The 25,002-nt window shown below is 55.8% G+C and overlaps 1 protein-coding gene across 1 annotated transcript in view; it reads left to right on the top strand.

Annotated features, from left to right (window-relative positions):
- Nucleotides 1-25,002, top strand: part of LOC119097296 (arginine-glutamic acid dipeptide repeats protein) — an 85,019-nt gene that overhangs the window by 15,443 nt on the left and 44,574 nt on the right. Inside the window, exon 2 of the mRNA XM_037220344.1 lies at nucleotides 15,065-15,135. Within this exon, the coding sequence (XP_037076239.1) occupies nucleotides 15,065-15,135 (71 nt within the window). The remainder of the gene's footprint in view (nucleotides 1-15,064; nucleotides 15,136-25,002) is intronic.

Here is a 25,002-nt window from a genome sequence, read left to right as displayed (position 1 = left end):
ATATTAGTAAATGTGTGTTAGGTGTGTGCCATACATATTTTTTAATAGGAATCATACGTAGGCTGGCACTTAGAGGCCCGGTGCGTCTGTTTTCGACGGATCGGCCGTATCGCGCCAAAGCTGGGGGCGTGTACGGGGTTCCTGGGATACTCGTGCCAGTGTCTGCAGCCGCATCCGTTATTTCCTCCTTTGTGAGGCCATGGGAAAGCTGGCCAGTGCAGGGGTCACTGCCGCCGCGCCCGAATCACAAAGAGAGTCCCGGACGGACAAAGTTCAACAGGGGGCGAGCGGCAGGCCGGCTCTTCACGCGGCGCCGCGTCGTGGCGGGACGAGTGTGTGGTCGCGCGCGCCGCGGCCGTCCCCGCCGCTCACACGAGCGGCGGGGAAGGGTGGGATCGCATTGCACGGGCGGGTTGACAAGTTATGTCAGGCGCGGCACGAATCCGCCTGGGGACTTCCGAACGCTGCGCGCCGCGGCGCTGGCGCGGGAAGAGTTTGCAGTGGCGGGCCGCGTCGGCGCTGTTTGGTGCTGGCTCAGTTGCGGTGTCGGAGCACTGGTGGGCGGCCCCTCCGCGGCGCAGAGCGCTGACCGGATGGCGTGTGTGGACCGTCGAGGCGAGCGGCTCGCACGCGCGGGGTCTTTTGATAATTTCCTCGGAGAGTTAAACTTTATGATGATGGATCCCCATTGAGTTCTGGAGACGGCCTGCCTGTTTTGAGCAGAGGCTGCCGAACAATGGCTCCACACGGCATCAGAGTCCCGTGCCGGCCAGATCTGTGTTTTCGAAGCAAATCCTTGTTAGGGGGGGGGGGGGAGCAGCTCCAGGGTCACCAGTCGTGCGCCTGCGGGACCGAGTGATGATGTGAGGGATGGTGCGCAGCCAGCGCCGCCAATGCACGATGACTCGGAACGGTTAGACAACTTCCGACTGCGAATTGCGACTTTCTACAGCCTCAGGCAGTAGCGTGTCGGTGGTCGTTACTCCCGACTTCCGGCGCCGCCGCCCCCGCCTCTACCTGCTGACATTCGACACAGCCCGGGTTAAGGTAGCTCAAATCATCCGACCCACCACGGCATGACCTGATCCGGTCCGGGCCACCCTCGGCCGGTCACCGGGGGAGGAGGTCACACCCTACTGACCTCAGTCACGCCTCACACGCACACCTCCGCCGTCGACGTGCACCGCGGCGGCGGCGGCGGCGGCGGCGGCGGCGGGCTGACTATCAGCGTTCACATCAGCGGCGGCCCGGCCGCGGGGCAGCGCCGTCAGCGGCCGTCATTGATGGATGCGCCGGCGGCCGGTGCGCCGCCTGACCCGTCCGGCGCCATTGTTCGCCGCGCGCTGGCCGCACACTCGGCGGCCCTGACATGTCCGCACCGGCCGCGCGGCACGCGGCGCGGAAAGAACGCGCGGCCGGTCCGTCGCGCCACCGCCGGCCCGCCGCGCCACCGGCGAACAAATTTGCGCGAGCGTGACTGTCGCGCGGTGGGGAGGGAGAGGGGGGGGGGGGCACGACTGCACCGGCTGGCTTTGTTTGGAGGGCGATCGGATCACGTCGAAATGGATTCCCTGGTGGATGGGTGATGTGAGGGCCGGCGCTGGTGGAGTGCACCACGTTGCCTGGGTCGGCCACGGACTGCGGTACGGATGGGGCAGCGTGGGCGCGGGGCATGACGGCGGGGCAGCAGGGGAGACGCTGTTACCGATGTGTACCCGCCGGGTCACGGCAATTGAATGCCTGGAATCAGCAAAGTCTTGAATCAGTTGTCTTTCGGTTTTCACGCCAAATGCTCAAGAGTTGTGTTATTCCGGATGCGGTAAAATTACGGTGCGTATTGATAAGGTAAAAGGGAGGAAAACCGCATTTAAAAGATTGTGTCTACGGAAGTTTTCCAGCTTGGCATTGTCGAGAGTGGGGAGAAAGGAGATGACGCAACATTCTACCCTATGCCTTGGAAATTACTTTTTGGCTGCCCAGTCCCTCCACGACACGTTTGCAAGCGGTCCCGTGATGAATGGCTGCCAGGTCTCCGCCGCTATAAAGAGCTCCGTTCACCGCGCTGAATAAGCGCTCCTTTCTGTAGCTGCCGCCGCCGAAGCCAGGCCATGACGCCCGGCCGGTGGCCCATTAGCAGTCGGCAGGCGGGCCGGCGGCTCCGTGGCGTTCCCACCGGCCGCCGCTGTGGATGTGCTCGTGCCGCCCGGCCCGCCCCGCTCCAGCTGGGGGCCGGCGGCTCAGTGGGGTAGCGCCCGCTGCCGAGCGACAGCCGCGGGGGTCGGGACGCGACGGACTGCCTCCCAGAGCGCGGCCAGTGCGGCGTCATGTCACCGAGGCGGGCTTTGCGGCGCGTCGCGTCCACAGTCGGCTCACCGTCACCGCCAATCACATCCGTCGGGCTTCTGATTTAATTACGTGGTTTCAACTGTAAACAGCTGCCATTAGTGAAGCACGCCCGGCGAACCCATGCAGAATATGTAATTGCGGCGGAGGCCTCACGGCGCCGTCCGCCGCCGGGGACGTCGATCCGGGGCCCGTACAGGGGCGCGTCAAGGGGTCGGCGCTCGGGCCAGGGCGCGGCGAACCCGCGCCGACGCCGCGTCAGTCACGTGGCCGCGCCGCGTCGGTAGCGACGACCCCCGCCGCGTGCCGGTCGGCGCTAGTCGGGGCTCACTGCCGTCTGTTTCCGGCGAGGGCGCCTCTTCCGCCCCGGTCGGATCGACGGCCTCCGGCGCCCGCGGCGATCCCCTCTTCCCCCTCTCCCCTCTGCCGGCGCGGCGGCCGATCAGCCGACCGTTCGGACGCGCTGTTGTTCGTCGGGTTTTACGAGCTGGTGCCTCGCCACAGCCCGGACAGGGAGCCATTCACCACGCCAGGTGGCGCCACAAGCCTCTAGCGCTCTGAGCGATCCGTACCTTCCTCAGAGTTCCCAGGCCACTTGTGGACTGCGTCTGTGCCGCGGCAACACGGCGAGGTCGTGGGAGTGGTCAGGCTCTGGCGCCTCGGGCGCCTCTGGGGTTGCGTGCTCGCCTTGCCTTGCTCGCTGCGGTCGTCCTCTCCACCGTGCCTCTAACGCGGCGGCGGCATTTGCATGACAAAGGCGGCGGGCCATTCCGGGGACGTTTCCTCTCATATTTCCTCTGGAAGCTAACGTGAGGATAATCGGCACGCTGACCGCCGCCAGCCCCCCGCCCCCCCCCCCCCCCTGACAGGATTTCAGGATGGCCGCCCAGTTCACTTCGCTCGGTGATGAATGGGGCTTGTAAAGTGCGGTGCAAACATAGTCCAGTCGAGCCTTCAGTTCAGGAGCTTGTTTCAGACGGCCGCGTGGAGAAGACTGGGCGCCCGCCCGCTGTGGAGCTGTTGTGCGTGGTCGTCTGTGTGCGTGACTGCGTTCGAGTGCGCGAGTATGGCCGACTGTGTATGACAGCCGCCCTTTGTAGGCCTCTCCTCGCATATCGCTGTTGACCCGCGCCGACTTTGTCGCGTGCTTACCTCCTCGCGCGTCTGCCGCGGCGACAGTAAGGGTGGTAGCGAGTTGGCAGTGTGCGACAGTCGGTGCGGTAGCGAGTTGGCAGTGAGCGACAGTGGGAACGGTAGCGAGTCGGCGGTGAGCGAGTGAGAACGGTAGCGAGTCGGCAGTGAGCGACAGTTGGAACGGTAGCGAGTCAGCGGTGAGCGACATTGGGAGCGGTAGCGAGTCGGCGGTGAGCGACAATGGGAGCAGCAGCGAGTCGACAGTGAGCGACAGTCTCAGCGGTAGCGAGTTGGCAGTGAGCGACAGTCTCAGCGGCAGCGAGTAGGTAGCGACCGCGGACACTAACAGAGGCGCGCCTGACTCAGCTGCGCGGCCGATGGGGCCCAATAGACACGGGTGGGCGCGCTGCGCGTTATTGATGGTCCCGCAGCGGGCCATTTTTTGTCCGAGTGCTGGCCGCCGGCCGGCAGCGCGCCGCGGTCGACCGGGCCGGACCGGCCCCCCGGAGCTGACCGGGACCCGAACTCCGGATCCGGACCCGGGCTCGGGATGGGGTTTGGATCTCACCTTGAAGTCTCGTCCGGATCCCGGCTCACGGGATGGATCTGAGCTCACGCTCATACGAAGACCTGCAGCTCAACTGGAGCGTCCGACGTCTTAGCCGTGCCCTCGGTATTTTTTTAAATTGTTATTGCCTATTTTATAATATGGTTGCATGCCGCGCATCATTATACTGCATTTCATTCTGTTACTGTGTAAAAATCACATCTTAATCCAATATGCTTCGAGTGACATTTATTTAACGTGTTACAGCTCTCTGTGCCGGGCCTTACCCGGCTTTAACACGCTCCTGATGGGGGCAGTAGCGTCGACAGCTCCTCCCTCCCACACCGCCCCTGCCGGACCCAGATGGGCGCGATGGAGTCGGACAGATTACGACGACACGCTGCAAGGCTCGTCTCGATCTGCTGGCCGAGAGGTCATCAATTCCGCGCGGGGCCATCTTGGAGGCCCGTGCCGTGCCGCCAAGCTCGGCCTCTGGGCGGATAAATTGGGTTCTGAGCGGTCGATGCTTTACTCGCGGTCGGCGGCGGCGGGGGGCGTGGCGCGCCTATTGACGCTCCCCTGCCCCGCTCGAAGGCGCCTCACAGGCGATGCTGAGCCCTGACATGCGGCTTCTGCGGCACGTGGGCCTGGCGACGCGCGGCGACAGGGCGGTCGTCCTCTGACGCGCTGGTTCTTTCTCAGACTTGCTGAGACAGGCGCTACGCAGACGGCGCGTTGCCTTGACGCCAGTGGTGTTTGGTGGTAGCTGTTTATTACCGAAGTGATTTGTCTCAATGATCCCATTCGGGTTACTGCGCCAACGGCGCTCCGCGCGATGTCACAAGGCCGCCGCTGTCGGCAATAAAGCGTCCTGCACAAGTCGGTGACGTCAAAGATCAATAGCCAGCTGGTGCCTCGGAATCAGTAGAAATTCAGGCATGTTAGGGTGTCGCCTAGACTTGACGGCGCATGGACTTACCATCAACTGTATTTGGCAGGCATGGGCTGACTTCCCCTGCTGTGTTCATGCTTTTAAAACAGCGCGTGCCTTACAGTTGTGAAGACAACAGTTTCAGAATGCACTGGCTCGTCTTTTATATATTCACGCTCTGTGAATAATTGAGTGCTGACAAACTCGTGAACGAGCTTCGGCGGGAGGGGGGGGGGGGGGGGAGAGGTGAGACGTGAGGTTGTTTGTAAGCTGCAGAATGACTCAAGTTTTTGTAGCTATGATACGTTAGTTTTTTACACCCCACAATCATTAGTGCCATTTCCACCGCAGTCTTGTGATTGCCTTCTTACTGTTATTGCCTTCTCATTCACTGTTCTGCCATAAAATGGCATTTAGTTCATATGTCCTCGCAATGTTTCAACAGATACAACTATTCATTGAATTTGTGACATGCTTGCCGATGTAAGGGACCGTTTTACTCTGAAAGGGAGCAAATTTTCCCTTCATTCGAAGATGCTGAGGCGAGCACCAGATATGAGGAAATAAGCTCGCTTATAAAAGTTGGTATGTTTTTTAAGTGTAAGAGACCGCTTTACTCAAAATTTAACTATATGGTGATAAGCTAGTCACTGCGTTATCATTTCAGTGTGTCGCCGAACGTTTTTATAACGTCAGAGTCGCCGCTAGCTGGCCGCGCCAGAATCATCACTGTAGTGGACGAGCTGACTCACTTGAAGTGTTTCAGCCTGCCGAGAGGTAGCTTGTTAACTGGTGCATATATGCTGAACCCGAATATCGCTATGTGCGCGCGCTTTGGCATTTCCCGTGGTATTCTTTTATATTTCTGCATGATTTAAGATTTTTTACTTGCATTTACATCCTCGGTTACGGCGCTTTCCTTAAGTTATTCGACTCCCAGCCTCATTTCCGTCATAACAAGTAGCACTATCCAAATTCCTGTACAATGTAGCGCAAAACGAGATCCGTGTTCTAAACTGGTACTTAACACGTTAAACTGGCTGTAGACCAATCGCTGTCCGTCAATGCCACGAATCCTGCTGACGTACCCCAGATGATTGGTTCAACAATCATGTTTCACTTGACCAGTAGCAGAAAACAGCCAATTTGGCGGCGGCACTCGCGTGACGTTCTTATGGCGTCATGCATGCTTGGGTGCTCTTGAAATAGCCCGCTCGAAATATTCTGTATATGTTCGCGGGCGGCAAGCTCAGAAGCGAGAAAGATTGAAGTCTCGTAAAGGGCATGGCTGTGAATCACATTCAGGGATGCGTACTTCACAATGGTTTATACCGGTTCAAAACCCCATACAAATGTGAAGCACTCCCCTATAAGTACATACGCTGCTTGCTCTCTATGCCCACATTGCTCTTCAACTCGATCTCCACCGTACGTGTGATGACATTTCTCAATGTGTTCAGAGCTGATACGTGTCGCTGATTGATTTCGGCGTACTCGCTCAGCCGCGCCGACTTGGAACTCTTCTGCACTCGTAGCTCAAGCACCGTGTTTTTTATCTTTATGACGTTCTTCTTCCGAGGAGACGCGCCGCGGAGTTATTGAAAGCAGATCAGTATTGATTCGAGGCGCGGCGCCCCCTCGCGGGCGTTCCGATTATTATACTCACCCTGGCGTCCTCCTGTCGGCTTGTAGTTTACGACCGCCCCCGAGCACGGTTAAAAGCTTTCTCCACTCGTCGTCTTTATGTAAAGCATTCTTCAGTCGCGGGGGGCCCTCCGTCTTCCACTAACCGAATTGTAGCATTAAACGTCCCGCGAGTTTATCAGAGTTTGCATATTGAAGGAACGAGCGCACATAAAATTCGCCGGGGATGGTTCGACGCCGGTGCGCCAGAGTTGCCGCTGTTCCGAGAACCAAAGTGGCGCGCTCGCGGCTGGTGAACTGCTCGTAACTTGGCTGCGTTTTTTTTAGTTGTTGATCTGGCTTGTCACGTCATAGAGCGTGCTTGCCAGGTTTTTTGTTATGGCATGCGAGCCGGGAAAGTAATTGATGGTGGACGTCCCGCGCGGCGACGCTGAAGCTGCATCTCTCAAGATACTGCCGGGCGGCTCATATGAGCGATGTTTTAGAGAGATGATGAAGGGCGGATGTATTAGGAAATTATATGGGCCTACAGAGATCCCGTTCAGAGCACCCGTTGCTGCCATCGCTGATTTTTGTGTAGCGTATATGTATTGGTGTATACACATGTATACATAGAGGGAGGGAGAGTGGTTTTACATGCAGCGTAGAATCAATAGTCACCTCTGTTTGTATACTTAACCGCCATGAGTTATGTTATCACCATGATACATGTCTGTTTACTCAAGCTATCGATCACGTGACACTTTGAGCCATAACTGAGTCAGCGCTCCTGCTCAGCTTTCCGCCTGTAAACGTTGACTTACGAGCTCTCCGATACTAGCATTGACTTTTGGTGACATATTTTGTGGTCTGAAACATTGCAATTTGCACTGGTGTCTCCCTCAACTACGCCACTTTTGAACTTGCACCTCACAGTCTGGTTAAGGCACCGCGATTTCGATATGCATTGCTACGCGCGTCTCTGCATGATACAGAAGCTCCATGCATGTCATCTGTCAAAACCGATGACACCAGGACCGTAAATCCTGCCTTTTGCGACCTTTTAGCACACCCCAAGCCGCGAACAAAGCGACAGACGTCGGCGCGCGCCCAGCGAACAGCGGCTGGACGCTTGAGACCGGGCGCCGACCCGGTGCCGGTGGCCAGTGTACCGTCGGACGCCGACGAAACACAGTTGTTTCGTTTCGTTCGTCACCGATGCGACACCGGTCACCGACGCCTGTCTGGTCGGCGGGCGACACGTCCGCACGCCTCGTCCGCGGTCAGGCAAACGCCCCCGCGCCACGCCGGTGAAGCCGGGCAGGAAGCGCCGCCGCCGTCTCGCACCCCCCCCCCCCCCCCCTCCCTCCCCCCGTCCGCGGGTCGGCCCGGTGGGATTGATCAGGCGGAGGGGGAGGGGGGGAAGGGGCGCCGTCTGATGACCCGCCACCCGCCGGCGCCGCGTCGCCGTGCGACAGCAGCCCCGCAGACGTTGTCGCCGACACAAGCGTCCTTCACCGCGCCATCGAGGCGCGGATGAGTGCGGAAAGGGTGGCGCCTTCGAGCTCGATCGGACCTTCGAGCGTTCGAGCTTGATGACTGCTCCAAGATGGCGGCGGCTTTCACGTACTGGCGGACAGCTGTTGTACTATCTAGTATTTGACACCTGTGCTCAAGATGTTTATCCGGGCATCTTATATGTGACCAAAATATCCATAAATTCGCCAAAAATCATAAACAACAAAACCTCTAGTTTCTGTCTTGGAGGGGGTGGGGAGGGGGGGGGGGGGTAAGCTGGTGTGTGACCCCTGAATGAATTTAGGAGGCGCGGCGCAAACTTGTCGGCTCTAGATGTCTGTTATCTAAACGTTGTGGCCAGCTGTGACTGGGACATTGAGAGACGCGCTTTTTGTTCCTCGGAACGGCAGCGTTTGACTGACGTGTAATGGTTGATTAGCGACGATAATGATCACTGTGCGACGGCCGAGAAAGTCGTTAACATTTATGTGCCTGTCGTGGTAACAAGGTTCCGCATACTCACGTGGATAGCCTTTGCACCGATGCGAGGTAAGTGGACAATGTTTTTCGCAACGCGGCGGTTGCAAAGTTTGCGTTGCAACAACTCAGCTTGCGCCCCTCATCCAGCCCCGTTACTCTTCTAAGAGTGTAGCGCGGCACGCGAGCTCTGCTGGCCGCTCAGCTGTTGACCTCAGCCGGCGTCGTGACGTCTGAAAGGTCGAGGGACTCGTGACATTATCTGTCGTCGCCAGATTGTCGTCCAGCGACCTCCCGGCTCTGTGTTGTTATCATGACGGCATGTTTCGTTGGTTTAACTGGCTTTATCTTCCTGTCGCTGAAGCTTGATCGAGTTTTTATTCTCTAACAGCGCTCCCGCTTTGGGGGGGGGGGGGGATTCCATCTTGTCGGCCTCGTCGATGGTGTTACTCGCTGATTTCGGCGCCATCCGCGCTTGATCCTATTTCTGACATTTTCCGGAAGCCGTTTCCGACTGCCGTTACGACGGAGTTGTGTGGAAGTTGCTGGAGCTGGCGAACCTCGCCGGCACACCCAGGCCTTGTTGTTACAATCGCTGCTGGGAAGACACCGCTTCAACTCGATGTGATAGCGTTACAAATAATGCTCGTATCAAAAGCGTAAACACTGGTTATCAGAGCGAGCCGTTGCGGGCCGGCATGTGGCAGATTTCGGCGGGCAGATTTATATTTGCGAACGCGACGGCGCTGTCCGCAACGCTTCCTTTCTCTGGCGCGTCGAGCCAGCCATAATCCAACCTCAGCACTTGTCTTCAGATGGAAGCTCTCCTCTGTGGAGCTCGAAACGATTTCAAGATAGCCATAAGCATCTCTAAAGGTTTTATGACGCTATTTCGTGCGCGAAATGACGGGATGATATTTCGTGGACCGTAATTTCCGCAACAATGACGGGACGGAAAGCATGTCACTGGCTTGCTTCCAGAGTGGCTTCGTACTTCAATAATCATTATGTTATTCAAGTAAGGAAAACCGTTGTCGTCATTGATGTTACACCACTTCTGAACCACCTTTGGTGCATTTCGCGCTCGAAACGTACTTTCTATTCAGATGTTTGACAACGTGTGCTGAAAGCACTAACGGGTGCCTCTCACATGGAATTGAGCCTGTGGGCGTATTACAGACAGCGCAACGTCGCTTAGCGCGATGGTTAATCTGCTTCCCGGCCCCACTGGCACTGTGAGGCAGTGGGCGCAATATGGCCTTGACGCTGACGCGCCCTAGAACAGAATGTTCCACATTTAAAGATGTTGAAGCAAGCATCAGGTATGATGAAATAAGCTTACATATTACTTTTGGTACACTTTTGAGTGGGAAAGACTGCTCTAGACAACACAGTTTTCTATTGAGTAAAAATGTTTCTTGATACGTTATTGCTTGATTTCGTCACGGAACTTTTGTATGACGTCGAGGTTCTGCAACACCGGCTGTGCGAAGTTGCCTCCCTAGCACTCACTTGCGCTTCAGTCTCCCGAGAGGTGCCCTTGGCGGTACTGGAGGTGTTGCTGAACCAAGTAGTGTTATGTGCTCGTGTTTTGGTCCCTATAGAATAAGAGGATTATTCGTATTCACATATCCGAGTACGGCGCTGTTGTTAAGTTTTTCGATTACATGGTCTCATTTCCGTAATAACTGGTAAGGATGTCCCAACTTCTTCTATTATGTAGGGTAATGCGTGATTCGTGACTGAAACTTGCACAACCTGGTCAATGTTGATTGGAGGCTGTTGGTGTCCACTTTATTAGAAAATCATGTTCACGAATGCCAGATCTGAATGGCTCGACGATATTGTTTTCCTGATCTTGAACATCACATGGCCTGTGGGGTGGCTAGATGAATAACGTTTCTATGGCGTCATGCGTGCCTGAAAAGCCTCGAAATAGTCTTGCACGAAATAGTGTGCACAGCCTCGCGTGCGAATAACTCAGAAACTTAGGAAGTTTGGGGTCCAGGAAGGGCAGGGCTGTGAACTGCACTGAGTGCTCTTGAAGATGTTTATTTCAGTTCAAAACTCGATACAAATGTGGAACACGCCCTCTAAACCCCAAACCACCTCTAGCGTCGCCACCAAGCCTACCACTGCCACCAGCGTGAGACAGAGGCGTCGCCAGTGGGATGACGAGGAGATATCTTATAAAGTGACTGCCACCAAACAGGCTGCCTGTCTCTCGCATAATCGCCGCGAGTCACCGCCGGGCGCGTCCCGCATACTCCCTCCCCGCTCGGCGTCCCTGGCGGCGCGCCTGGCGACGGGCTGCGGGAGGCCCCGCCGCGAGCGGCCGACGGTTCGTGCATCGTCGTCGGATCATGACGCTCGTCGACGCCCTCGCCGACGCGGCCGACGAACACTTGTCGACGGAGCGCGGCCCGGCCAATCACCTCGTGCCGGCGAGTGGAGCATGGGGGATGGGGCAGCGGCGACCGGGACCCGTAGCCGCCTTTTGCCGGCCGGCGACACCTCCGGCGCTAATTGTCAGCGGCGTCCGGCGACTGCCACGTCAGAGGTGGCGCAGCCCGCCCACGTGGCCGCCTCCGCCGGCCTGCCGGCCTCCGCCGCCACCCCAGCAGCGCGAGGCGGGCCCGCCCTTTGTCGGCGGCCTGGCCGAGGTGGCCGGGTCGGCGCGGTCGGCCGCGACAAAGCGCCCATGCTGCCGCCGGCCGGGCGCGGTCTCGGCCGAGCGCTCGAGCAGGGGCGGCCCCAGCCCGCCGGCCGCGGGGTGCCCGATCTGGCGGCCGGCGGGCGGTGAGCGCTCATGGCGTGTGGTGGCGCAGCGCCTGGACGCCGGCGGGGAGCGACTGGCCCAGATGCGGCGGGGTGTTGGGGGAATCACCCGGATGATATCACTGGAGGCAAGGAAGTCCAGAGTCCGGCCGGGTCGGCCGCTCCAAGTCTCGCCCGTTGTCCATTGTCTTGACGGTGCGCCGAACTCGACGTACAAACTGCCGTCGGCAGCTCGTGATACACGTGACACGACATGGATGACAGCCACAGCAGGATTGGAAAGTGGGCAAAAAGACCGGGAGCAGCCGACGATGTCCACTTTTCGTGGGTCGGCTCACCATGTCAGCTGCGGTCGCTGAGGCAAAAGACGAAGACATTCCGAGCTGGCAGACGGCTTGTTTGAAACGTCAGACGAACGCGGGCGGCATGCACCGCGCCGAGAAACGCTGTGGTTCGAAACGTGTTGTGCCGACAATTGCTTTATTACGGGTTAGTTATGGCCTGTTCCCAGTCTTCGGTGAAAATGTCTGCAGTGAACACGAATGAATCGCTGGGAACTGCCGGACCTAATATCACTACGACACGAAATGCGCTGAATCGTTGTTTCCGGTGAGCTACGCCGCCGATTGCGGGGCGATGATCGCATCGTCCAGCCAGGCGCGGTTAAAACCGATATGCATGACTCGTCTATCAGTCTCAATATAAAGTTGCTGCCTTTCAGCAATGCACCCATTAGAGCTGCCACTTTTTGATATTTGGAATACTTGCGCCCGCCCCGAGCCCGAATATGAAAAACCCTCATCCGCGCCGCTAGGCTAGTTCCCCAAAAAGGCCGCATGGGCCCGCCAACCTTGTTTTTATTTCAGGTACGCATACTCAACCTTATATTATCAGTGCCAAAACAGGACGCTGTAAACAACCCACCAGCAAACTCTTCCCTCTTGTTCGTTGTTGCCACAGCTAATCTCAGTGATCTTATTTTTCATTTCAGGTACACACACTGAACCGTATCACAGTAAAGACGTTGCCACAATAATCCATAAACCTGCGAACAATTATTCTCTCACCTTTTTCCACAAACTTACACTGATTGAAGTTGTTGCATTTTACTCATTTCAAAATCTGGAACTATGGCTCATTTTGAAGAGACTGCTGAAGAGCCAACACATGCGGTCTTCCTGGTCACAATGGCGCAAAATGATCGAGGCAGTTGAAGTGCCCCTAAACCCAAATATCATCATCCCTGGTCCCAGGCATAACATCCCCTTTCTCCAGCACAAAATCCTCTTGGTCCTCCAGAAGGCTCTTCAAAAGGAGCTAACAATATAAATCAAACAACCACAACTGTCTGATAATGCAAAGACCAAGGCTGAATTTGCATTTGCCTGGGCTTGTATGACGAATTTTATGTGAGTGTACATATGTAGACATGCCTTTTGTAAACGAAAATTGGCCATCGAAACCCCAAAAGTAGTACATACTTTAAACTGTCCAAGCTGTCAATTTCACAGGGAAACACTGGCATCTACACCGAAAAATAGGTCGCTCCACACAAAACTACATGCTACCAACAGAATGTAACGAACAGTATTGTCCATGGCCAATAGGCGCTACAACAACAAACTTTCCAATTCCAGAAACAGCAGTAAGTACCGGAATGATGGCTGCCTGCACTTTGCTTTGTTCAGTAACGAGGCTTAGAATTCAACCATAAAACTGTTCTTTTCATGCTGGATTTATACTGCAAATGCATCTAGTACGAGTATACACAGGATGCCGACCAGCTTCGGAATGTTCAGTGCCTCTTAGAAAATAAATGAACGATACAGAAGGCGAGCATAGTATTTAGTGAAGGACGAGCCTGCCATAAGCTAATAAATGACGCCAGCCTGGTCGATGAAGAGCTGATGATCCACTCAAAAGTGACTAGCAAATACGACCTCGTCCGCACGCCACGTAAAAACCGTTCTAAGATGCAGATGAGCCCCTTGAACAGCTGACAACATAGACACACCTTTGCCGACCTCTGTACGCCGGTTTCCTTCCGTGCTTTTATTTCGAAGCTTTACTCGGATCGCTGGGATGGTTTGGCCATTTTTTTGGTGTGATTTTAGGCCTGGCCTTACACCAAACCAGCGTATGCATACAGCAGGTAGCATTTCTATAAAAGTTACCTCCTTGCAGATAAGGTCTGAGCTATAACAGGCTGAACTGGTATACCGCGATGGATTTCACAGGCATGTTTTGGAATTGCAATTGCAATGCACTTTCAATTCAATCTAGACATTGGATGGTGCTCGCTGTTTGAACATGTCCTGTGTAGTTCCATCCATCAGATACGTCTACAAACTATCGTGTGTTTGCATGCACCTGTGTTCTCAGTAGCCTGTGATTGATTTCACATATGGTATGCAAAATCTAGGAGCGTAGTTTTGCAGACTATGCTCGAGTCGGGCTAGGCAGTGAGAAACGGCTACGTGTTTTGTTGTTGGGGGACGGAGCTGGAGCCCATCCACTTGGATGTAAAAATACACTCATGTCAGAATGCATCGCTAAAAGGGATTTTTTCAGACTCATTCTTGTTCTTGGTTTGAACTTTCCTCCTGTAAGAGCGCATAGTAAGTAGTTATACCTAACTGTGGGTTGGACAGTCATTATGCTATAATAGTGTGCCACTGAAGCTACAGATTGTCATGGATTATCTATTTAAGAAATGTCATGCATTGCGTGACTGGAAAATTTTATAACTAAATGCAACCTCTATTTCAAAGAGGTTCTTTTCCATCAGATTTTGTCACCAACAATTTTTATTTAATCAGATGCAAATTTGTGTCCAAGAGAGTACAAATGGAATAGTTTTAGATGTGGAATACCCGTCAGTCCTAATGTATCCAGCAATACCCGCTAGAAGCCCTGCGGACTTTTTAAGCCCGCGCGTTGCGGGCCTGTGGTCTCAAATGAGGCAGGTCTAGTGTCCATCCTTTCTTGAATTCCGTCCGCCGGTTTAGTTGCGTGTCTGGGGCATATCACCTTCCTTAGCCTGAACTGATCCCACATACCATGGCGCCACACTTGAATAATCGCAGTTTGTGCCGTACAGTGGATGTGCCTTTCGTATGCAATGATATTCAGATAATTGGTGGTCTGAGAAGATGCAGTATTGTTGCACAAGTCTTGGCGAGCGATTCTCCTTCGTGGTGGAATGCTGGGCCGGGATATTGTCAGCGTTAAAAAGACGGAAAAGTTGGGACACGACCGCACCATGTATCTTCGCGGTAATGAGCCTTCTCTTTGTGTCATAAAAATCCTCCGTGCATAATTGCCCCCGGCTTGTTGCGATGTGATAATACTGTGAGCACCGACGGCTTCCTTACATCCTTCGCTTTGCAGCTTATCCGCGTTGACAGATGAGTGAGAGCTGAAATCATGGCGGCTTCTGCTCTTCGCTCAGCGGTGCTTTCGCTGTCAAATGTCAGAGGTCCATTAGCCAACATCATCGAATCAAACCACGTTTGTGTCAGCGGCAGGAGTAGGGGGATGGGTGACTCGTGGGGATTGGTAGTGCTTGGAATCCGTGAACGCATGAAATCCAAACACGCCGGTATTTTTGGCACCGGCGTCAGCTCATGGCTCACGCCCCGTTGGCCACAGCCGTGCCCAACCCACCTGCCTGGAATTTGTCCCATCTGACCGCCGTCCTTCCCCCGTTTCAGACTCAGTGTACATCGAGAGCCAGCAGAAAGACCAGCCGTACTTCATCTGCACCATTCAGGACTTCCGACGGGTGAGTCGTCAGTGGCGCCGACCGCAAACGTAATGGGCGGGCGGCTCCCAGCGCGCGGTGAAAGCCTCCCTGCACCGGGCTGGACTCAGGCGGCGCATACGACGGTGCCGCGGCGGCGCGGGTGGGCGCCGGGAGCGTAGCGCGCGGACGCGGCGTCGCTCGGGAGGCGTGCCGTTCGTGCGCCGCGCTCGCCGGCACCGGGCGCCGTCTATTTCAGGGGTGTGATTAATGCGGTGCTCGTCCGCGGCGGGGCGTGCGCGCGGGGTCAGCGCTCGCCGCGCCGCTGTTCGTGCGACCGCGGCCAGCGCGGGACGCGCTCCGGTCGGGCGCTTGTGGCCGCGGCCGTCGCCGGCCGACTATTGATTACATCGGAGCGGGGAGAGGGTGCGGGGTGGCGGCCTCCCACGTGCCGGACTCGTCCCAGTCGGCACGGCGTCACCGCGCTTCCGCGCGGCTCCTTGCCGCGTCGCGACGCGGCGTGCTGGCTTGGTCCTTCGCCGCACCACTCAGCGGAAGTGCCCACGAATCTTAACCGATAGGGTTCACGCGCCACGACCGCCCACCGCCCCCAATTGCATTAGCCGTCGTGCTATCGGCCAGAGCGCAGTGGTCAGTTGTCCAAGTGTTGGCGCTTACTTGCTCAGAATGGCGCATTAGTCGGCCGCGTGGCACGCCGGCGCCATTTGCATGATGATTTCGCCGTCACGGCTAACCGAGGAGGTGGTGCCGTCGTGTTCAGGCGCGCTGCAGTGTCCGACATCCCGAGATGACCTGGTTTTGTCCGTGTTGGCTCCAGACGCCCATATGGTTAGACAGTCGGGCCTTGAGCCGAACGAACTGGAGTGGAGCGCTCAGCTGGAAAACTGGTATCGAATGGGGCTGCCGCTGGCTTGCCGGGAGCCTCTCGTTCGACGTTGGATTTTTGCCACTCAAAGCTGCGGCGTGAAAAGGTTTGGTGTTCGCTGGAAGCGCGCAACTGTCGTGTATTGAGGTTTTCCAAAGTTTTGCTGTACAGAGCTTGGGGCCAATAAGTTGGTGGGGATTTCACTTTTGCTATGCTGCAGTGACCCTGTCACCAGCTTTCAAGCTTTTAGCAGTGACATTCAGAACCTCCAAGAACTTGCGAGGTGTAATTTAGCAACGAGCTTTGGGCTGATGCCGTTTCGGTTTGGGAGCAGCTTAACCAATCACGTATCAGATTTTCCACAATGGCCGGCAAATCCTCTGCCACAGTCCAACAAATAGTAGCTCTGCCCCGAACGGTCGGTGCGACTGAGGGATTCTGCGGAGAAGCGTTGCTGTTGGGACGACTCCACCTCGTTCTCCGCGACCTTTTCTGTGTCACACTGGGCCGGGGTCGCGACGCTGTGAGCGGGCTGCCCGCAGTCGGATAGTCGGCCGCACCGCCAACGACCCGCTCCGCCGGCGCTCGCCACGCCCTGCTGAACGGACTGACGCCGGTTGTCTTTAAACCAGAACCGGCACCACCCCTCGATCAGGCGCCGCGGCCCGACCGCTCGCTCGCTCACTCACTCGCGCCGCCCACTTTGCGGTGAGCATCTGTTGCAATCCAGTCGGGCCAGCCGGGGTCCGGTGGGGGATATGTTGAGCTGGAGCACGCGGCTGTCGCGGCGGTGTTCCCGTGGTCAGCCGACGCATGTAGACTACCAGTGTCTGTTCCCGTGGTCACATCAAACCTCCTCCAAGCTCATCCAAACTCATCTGATTGTTCCCGTGGCTCCTTAAACTCCCTCCAAGCTGCTCAAAACTCTCCTTGGATCGCTGCGAAACTCTTTCAACCTCCTCCGGAAGGAACATCGGATTGTGGGAGGAGGTTGCGGGAGGTCTGCGAAAAGTTGACGACAGAGGCCGATAATTTGCACGTTTGTCGTCGCATTGTTAACTTGCGTTCACATGCCCAGTCGTGATGGTATTCCAAGTTGTCCTATATCTGCTATGTCCTGTAAACGGGAGCCAGCGCTACATAAACCATGTGCGCTATATCTAAGTTATATCCAAGTTATTCAGTGACAACTTTTATTCACGTAATAGCTAGAACCACTCTTCAGCGTCCTGTATTATGCAGCACAAAACGCGATTCCTGTTTGAGGCGTGCACAGAATGCATAACATCGGTTGAGAGCCAATTGAAAACCTCTTGTTCCACAAATGGTGCTCACATACGCCAGACCCAAATACCTCGACAATTATGTATGTTTTGGCATTGAACGCCGTATGGCCAATGGGGTGACAGTATTGAGTAAACTTTCTAGAGCCATGCATGCCTGGGTGACCTTGAAGAAGTCTGCACAAAACATCCGCACACATTCGCGGGCGCTGTGTTCGTCGTCTGCTTTGTCCTGCTTGTGTGAGGGCAGACGCCGTGCGGACTACGCTGCTGTAAATGAAATTGAGAGCTAATGAGCCACCGAATTCAAGGGCTGAGTTCTGGGACGCCGTTTTCGGCTGGCAACCCGACAAACGCCTTGTCATCCTGCGACATTCTCACGGCCCTGTTTGGTGTCAAATGTCATGGAGTATCTGCTGTGCCGGGGGCTAGGGACAGAATCAGCTTCTGGCTTGCGTTGGTTGCTCGGCCACCTTTTTCGTCGACTAGGTATTGCTGGCCAAAACAGCTCTTCTGCAGCTCTGCGGACTTAGGCCCGTGGCAGATCTGCAGACCTGTGGACCCCGCCAAAAGACGGTGTGAGACCACCGCGGGGATCCCCCCCAAAAATAATCAGAAGTAGTTTTGACGGCTGCTTAATGTCAGTATTCCGACCCAATTCATTCCACATCCACTTAGAACAACCAATTCTTCCAAGCTTGGAAGCCCTGAACACGTTGCTGAAAGCGAATGTATTTCAGACTCGCCGCGCTCCAAAATATCGTTGATAGTTCTGCAGGATTTAGGCTTCTCTACAGGTGAACTGGCATCGCATGCAATGTGACAATATGCTTGACATACTGCATACCGAGCAGCACACTTTTTACGACTTGTCAAGTTTTATCGGTGCGTGACTCGCCAAAGTGTGCGAAATTCGCCACATCACCATCACAATCACGTCTTGGACAGGATATATTTTGGCAGCTTTTGGCGGTTATGACAGCTTTGCACTTATTCACAGTTTGACTTACCTTCATTCTGCCGCATTGATGGGAGCATACTAAATAGGCTGAATCGTCAGATTTCAAATTAATTGAAATAGGGGAGGGCGAGCTTTTTTGAATGCCGGGGCTGTCGCAATGTGTCGAAGGAAAGTCTTCAGGCTGCATTGCGTCATACCGCGCATGACGTCACACCCAACCAGTCTCCGACCGGCAGCGGCGGTTGTCGGCTGGCCGTTGGCCTTCGGTCTTGTCGTTCCTGGTGGCCTGATGCCTCCCGGTCACGTGACAGTATCGGGGACGCTGAATAGCCCTTGATAAATGACGTGATGGGCGCCATATGACCAAGGCAGTCGGCACGCCCTACAACCCAATCAACATCATCATCAGGAGAAATTGCATGCAAGCTGGGTAACCAAAGCGTTTGGATACGTAATAAGGTCATAACCGTGGATATAGCTCTGCAATACGAACTGGCTGGCTATCTGAATTTAAAACCACACACAGCTGTGAAACGTTCCCTTAAGTACCACTTGAATCCAGCTTTCGCGGTCTAGGCCCGATAACATTGTCCATGTTTTTCCACCATCTTGAGCGTTTTGGTCCGGTTAGGATCTGCACGCTGCACGTGTGATTTAATGCGCTTGAGCTGGTAACATCGGCTCGAAATAGGGAACTTATGGTTCCAGGGCCGCCGGGTGCACGAAAAATATTCCAACGAACATAAATCAATCAAAAGCTGCAGCTTCCCGTGATGACGTCTTGGGGATATACTTGAAACTCTATCGGACGCGTTTATCGAGCAGAACTTGACTTCCGACACATTTGGAATGCACGCGGAGTTATCGGTCTTTTGGGTTTTCTGGTCCTTATGTAACGGGTATTATCGTTTACTATGGTGGCTATTCCTGGGAGTTATAATCCCCTGATGAGGGGACACCCGAACCTGTTAGTATGTCATCCATACCGTGAATGAGCCGTCCGACCTCCCCCTTCTCTGCCCTGAACGCGCCGCTGCCGAAGCACATAACCGAGCTGACACCAGTCATCGGCCCATCTCGCTGCGAGAGCACCTCGCCTGCTGCCGCGGGCGTCTGTCAGCGCCCCCGCCCCCACCAGTCCCAACTATCGGCGCCCGACACGGCCGGCGGCCGCCGCTGGCCGCCCGCCAGACCGGGCGACTGACAACGAGTGTCAGCTGGCGTGACCCGCCCCAGCCCGAGGCGCCGCGCAGCGGACAGCCATCCTGTGCGTGCGCCCCGCCCCGCCCCCCTGACGGACGACCCCCCCCCCCCCGTTCTCCCGCGTGATGAGCCGGCCGGCACGCGGCTGGACGCGCCGCCGCACGCAGACGATCACCGCTCGGGGGCCGGGGAAATTATCGGGCTGTGACGGGAGATGTCGCCTCGGGGTAAGTGCAGTTTTTCTGCCGTGTAGAGACGTTTCTGTGCCTTGGCAGTGGCGTCTTCTAACATTGGCAGGATTGGCAGGAGTTCCATGCTGCCTGGGCATTACCGCATTGAAGTCGTCATGTTGTGTTCGGTTTAGACTTTTCTTGGGAGGGGGGGGGGGGGGCATCTGTACCAGAGACGCGACCGTCCAACCCGCTAGCCCGCTAGTATCTTGCCCGCAGGAACCAGCGGGCTTTTAGCGGGATCATCGGCCAGAGCGGTGGGCTTTCACGGGTCAGACATTTTAACAAGCAAATTAACGTACTTTCCTCATTTCTTACGTGTTGAAATCGTCCAAAAACAAGTGTTAGAAAACCAGTTCTGTGTCAAGAATGTCGAACGTAAAACCAATATGAAAACATCATATTTGCACTTCAGCAGCAAGAACATCATTGACAGAGAATCCATAGCAGAAATGATATCGGGCTGTACACATTAACGGCGTTAAGCGAACATCTCGCTGAAAAAACTCAACAGTAGCAACCTTTATTTTCTAGACCTGGGCTGATTTCAGCAGATGGGTGGCTTCCTATATAAACACAGCTACACACTGAACTGGCTGCTATTGTGAGAGTGTGGTGCACCCAAACCTCCGTGTTTCACTCACAAACCATGCCCCACAAATCACTCTCAATATCAGAGATCAGTGAAATGCGTGGGAAACTGTGGCCCTTTCGTTGCCGTAGTCTCACTCACTTACCAATATAGCCCAAAGTTGCTGGTGCGTCTAATGTGCGACGATTGGCGGAACTGCAAAGTAGTGGCATACAATTTATCTACCTATGCCTGAAGACGGTAACATTTACGCCTGCAACCACAGAGCTCTTACATTTTATATTCTAAGTGTGATTATTATCAGTTCTCAACAGATATATGCTATTATAATAGGCTTTTGTTCTATGTCAAAATTTTCATAATATGACGTCGTCATGACAGTCGATACGGATTGAAAGCTGCAGTCAGCAGGCTATGTGAAATGTGGATAGAGTTCCTGGGCATTATTTTTCCGTTCTGGTTTCATAGACAGTTGGCTGCAGTATGTGACAATTTGTCCTGTTTTTGTGGCGTTGGTTGACAAATGCTAAGGATGTCACTAGAGGGGTGAAGATTCGTGCGGAAATTATTATTGATACCCTTACAGCATCACATAAACGACGCGCCGGTGGTTATGGGTTGGGACAATAGTGGTCAGAGATAACTGAGGATCATTTTAAGGCCGTCACGTGGCATTTATTTGGTGTTGTTGCGTGATGTATCCACTTAAGGAGCGCAAATAGTGTCTAATAAGTGTTAGGTTCTTGAATTCTGGTCATGACATTGTGTCGATTGTGACACATTCTATCGGTGTTTATGTCTGTGTACGTTGTAGTGAACTGGGGAGAATTCCCGTGGCTTGAAATATCGAACATTTTTTACTCTGTCTGCGCAAAACCGTAAGTTGATGCGTGCCATTTTAGAATAATTGGCCTGTTGTCTTTTGAGATGAGGCACACGATGAAATCAGTGGTACAATTTGTTGTCAGGCATATTCAAATTCAATTATCTTTATTACACTTTTGTTGTTAAGTGCCCTCACTGCGTTTGAGATCGGACGTGGTGCAATATAAACTCCGCTGCCCAGCTTCTCTGATTGCTGCTCTATAAGCAACATCATTGGTGCTAGCCTGATGTGTGTTGGACCGTTAGATGGCACTGACTTAATATTTTATGCACACTTAAACATACAGGTCCAAAATTAGGGGAGAAACAACAAAATACATGTCGCAGTTACTTGGTGCTTGCGGGTTAGTGGCAGGTCAGCACCGCAGCATCGCGGGCTTTTGCGGGCTGGATCACTAGCTGGCAGAGGCGGGACGGACTGCGGGCTGACACAGTTGCGCTTCTAGTCTATACCATGGCAAGGAACTGCCGTCTCACTCTTTCCGTGGCTGATAACTGAGGAGTTTATCTCGGTACTTAAGAGGGTCTTATCGTCCCAGCACTACGATAGGAAGGACTGCCTGACCTCGGCAGCGCCGGACGGCCCTGTCTCCGTTAGAAGCCGCTTGGCTTCCTTGCATGATCTCCGGAGTCGTTTGGTCTCCTTGCACTTGCGCCAGTCATTATGCGTAGCGCGCTGGGTCTGTACACACACGGGCGCGTCTCATTTTGACGAGAAGATGGTCTGCTTGTTTTGCCGCCATGTTGAGGGTGCTTCTGGTCGGCTTCGACAAAGTGAAGTTGTCTGGGAGATCATTATTAATCGTCGGGCCACAACGAGGCGCCTGTGTGCTGGCGCCTTCCCCGTAGATGATTTATGACCTTAACTGTTGCACAAAGAAAAAAAAACGGATACGGGAGCCTGGACCACTGAAAAACCAAGGTAGCATTTGTTCAAGGGTCGCAAAGCCAAGACCATGTGAGCCGAAGACAGACTGATGGTGATGATGATTCGTCCAGGGACACCCACCGTGCCGTGAGTCCGTAGACACCGTATTGGATGATGGAACCTGTCAATCCCTCTATCGAAGTAGCAAGCCTCCGTTGGCCTGCCGTTTTAATCTAATGCCATGACGGATGCGCTCGAGGCAGTGCTCGATCTCGCGAAGGCTCGTACTCATTATCGAGAGAGCTGTTGTCGGACCGCAGTCCGGCGGCCTCGGGCTGTCGTCAGGTCGCCTTTGTGTCGGGTTGAGGGCCACCGTCGTTGTATCAGACGACGTGACGGATCAGCCGCATGACAGTCTGGTGCTCGTTGATAGTCCAATATGGCACTGGTTTCGTAGCCGCGGCCACTCCGGATTGGTGCCGCTTTGAGACCCACTTTCGTTCCGGCCTGGGGCAGCTCAGACCTACTTAGTGCCCGCAAGGCGCCGTTGTGACTTGTGGGAGCAGTTGTCAGTACAACGCGCGTGGGGTCGGTTTGAGAGCCGTCATCAGTCCGACTCGGAGCTGGTTTGGGAGCCACCGCTGGCCGGTTTGAGAGCCACCCGGGCGCGGTGTGTGGACGCGAGCCGTCGCCATCAGCGGCCGGTGCCACCTGGCGGCGGCTCGGCACCCTGCCGCCCATCAGCGCGACGGCCGGAGCGCCGCGGCGTCCTGCGTGTCACCGCCCTAATTGTCCGCCGGCCAGCCGCGCGCGCCGCGTGTCGCCGCCGCGGCGAACTCAGCGCGGCAGCCAGGCGTCCCGTCTCGCCTCTGGCGCCAAGCGCGAGGCACGCCATTTGCGCGTCGCCGCCAGGAATCCAATAGGCCAATGTTACGGATGACGTGTCGTCGTAGCCTGGGGCAGACCTGGTGACCCAGGCGGCGAGGTGGAGCTTAGACAACGCTTTCAGAACGGTGAGAGATTGCTCTGGCGCGGTGGCTACCGGCGCGATTCGGCGCTGGCGGTTAATTTGGCTGCGCTTAATTCCGGCTAAGTGATTAAGGGACGTCGTATCCTTCGACGATGAATGAAATAAAGGGAGACCTGAATGAGGACCCTAGGCCGTTGACTGGCGCTCACTGGGTGGGCATTACAGAAAGTCAAAACAGACTGAAGAAGCAGCGCGCTGTTATCAGTATTTGGCACAACATGACACTGCAACACACCACACAGCATAACCCATTCCACAGTGCGGCAGAGGCTCCCATTCTTGATGAAATTCAGCATTGCACTCTGCACGTTCAGGCCGTTTCTTATGCCGTGAGCTCCGCAGTTTGTGACTTAGTTATTTATTGCCTGTCACTAGCTGCGGACGCCGGACGCTAGCGTTGGCATGTTGAGTTCAAAGCAAATAAACGACGGCACCATTGCAGGCAACTGTGGCACATTTCCTTGCCACTTTGCACCACAGAACAGGCCACCGATGTAGCGCACGACTTAAATCAGCGGGCCGACCCCGGCCGACCCCGCCCGCCGGCCGCGCGCGGCCGGTGAACGGACCTGGACACGGCCGGACCCAGGTCCAGCGGGGTCACAGGCTCTGTCCTCGCTCCGTCTGTTTGGCGCGCTGTGGCGCGCGAGCGGAGCCGTGAGAGGGTGGGGTCGAGCGCGATTTATCGTCGCCCTCCCGACGCGCGGGAAGCGGCCGGCCGGCATCCACTGAGCCAACTGAGAGTCCTGGCGCCTTCTGTCCCCAATGGAGCGTGATGGTTTGGGGCGGACGGGACTCGCTCCGGCAAGAGAACTTCTCATGTCTTCTGTCCCCGATGGAGCGCGATGGTTTGGGGCGGACGGGACTCGCTCCGGCAAGAGAACTTCTCGTATCTTCTGTCCCCAATGGAGTGTGATGGTTTGGGGCGGACGGGACGCGCTCCGGCAAGAGAACTTCTCATGTATTCTGTCCCCGATGGAGCGTGATGGTTTGGGGCGGACGGGACGCGCTCCGGCAAGAGAACTTCTCATGTCTTCCGTGCCTGGCGGTGGATGAACCTCTGCAGGACAGGCGGCAGCCTCGAGGGAGGAGGGGAGCAAAGTTCGGGACTATGGGGAGGAGGGGGTAGGGGACAGGGCGCGGAAGACTCCGGGACGGGAAGCACTTCCCCGGGCTGGGAGGACTCCCCAAGGCGAGATAACCCTCCAGATGGGAGGGGCGGGGGGGGGGCTCTCAGGTCAGGTCGGGCGGCAGTGTGTGAGAGACGGGCTCGAGCATGGCGCCGCCATCGCATCAACAGGCGGCAGGGGGCGCGGTCGGGCGCGGCCCGGCACGGCTCGGTGTTGTTTACCCCCGCCGTGCTGTCAGCGCGCTGTTATCTGTCGGCCGGCGAGGCGGAGCGGCGCTGTTTGCCGGCCGCGGCCGCCCGCCATATCTGTGCACGTTGCACACCGTCTTACGCCATGCAGGAGTGGCGGCCTGTCGGCGGCCGCGGCACGAGCACGTGTCGGCGGGGTGGTGCGGCGGCGGAGCGGCACCGGCCGGCCCGCTCGATACACGAACGCTCGGCGCCGACGCGGCCTCCCGGCGGCCGGCTGGTGGCTCGGCACTCCGGAAAAGGCGTCCAAATCCCGGCTCCAGCCCCAGCGCCGGCCGCCGTCAGCCGGCGAGTCTGCCCTCGGTCTGCAGGGGATTGGTCACACACTTAAACGTCGGATCCCGAGGAGTCCGGAAAACACTGAGGGGACAGACAATCAGTTTGAAGGGACGGCAGTGGCTTGCGTTTTTCTCCAATCCTTTGTTGCGATACTGCTTGAGGTTCGCACGCAACACAACTTCTATTGCAAGTGCAAACTGTGCTGCCTGGTGAAACGATTTACTCGCGGCTCATCCTGAGGCGCTCATCAATTTTCGCTGTGACTCGTCTTGGATGGCGGGCGCACCGTCAGTTACATCTGCGAGCGTCAGGTC

The sequence above is a fragment of the Pollicipes pollicipes genome, unplaced genomic scaffold (assembly GCF_011947565.3).
Source record: "Pollicipes pollicipes isolate AB1234 unplaced genomic scaffold, Ppol_2.1 Scaffold_4295;HRSCAF=5057_pilon_pilon_pilon, whole genome shotgun sequence".
NCBI lineage: Eukaryota > Metazoa > Arthropoda > Thecostraca > Pollicipedomorpha > Pollicipedidae > Pollicipes > Pollicipes pollicipes.
This window is presented reverse-complemented; position numbering and strand designations above follow the sequence as displayed.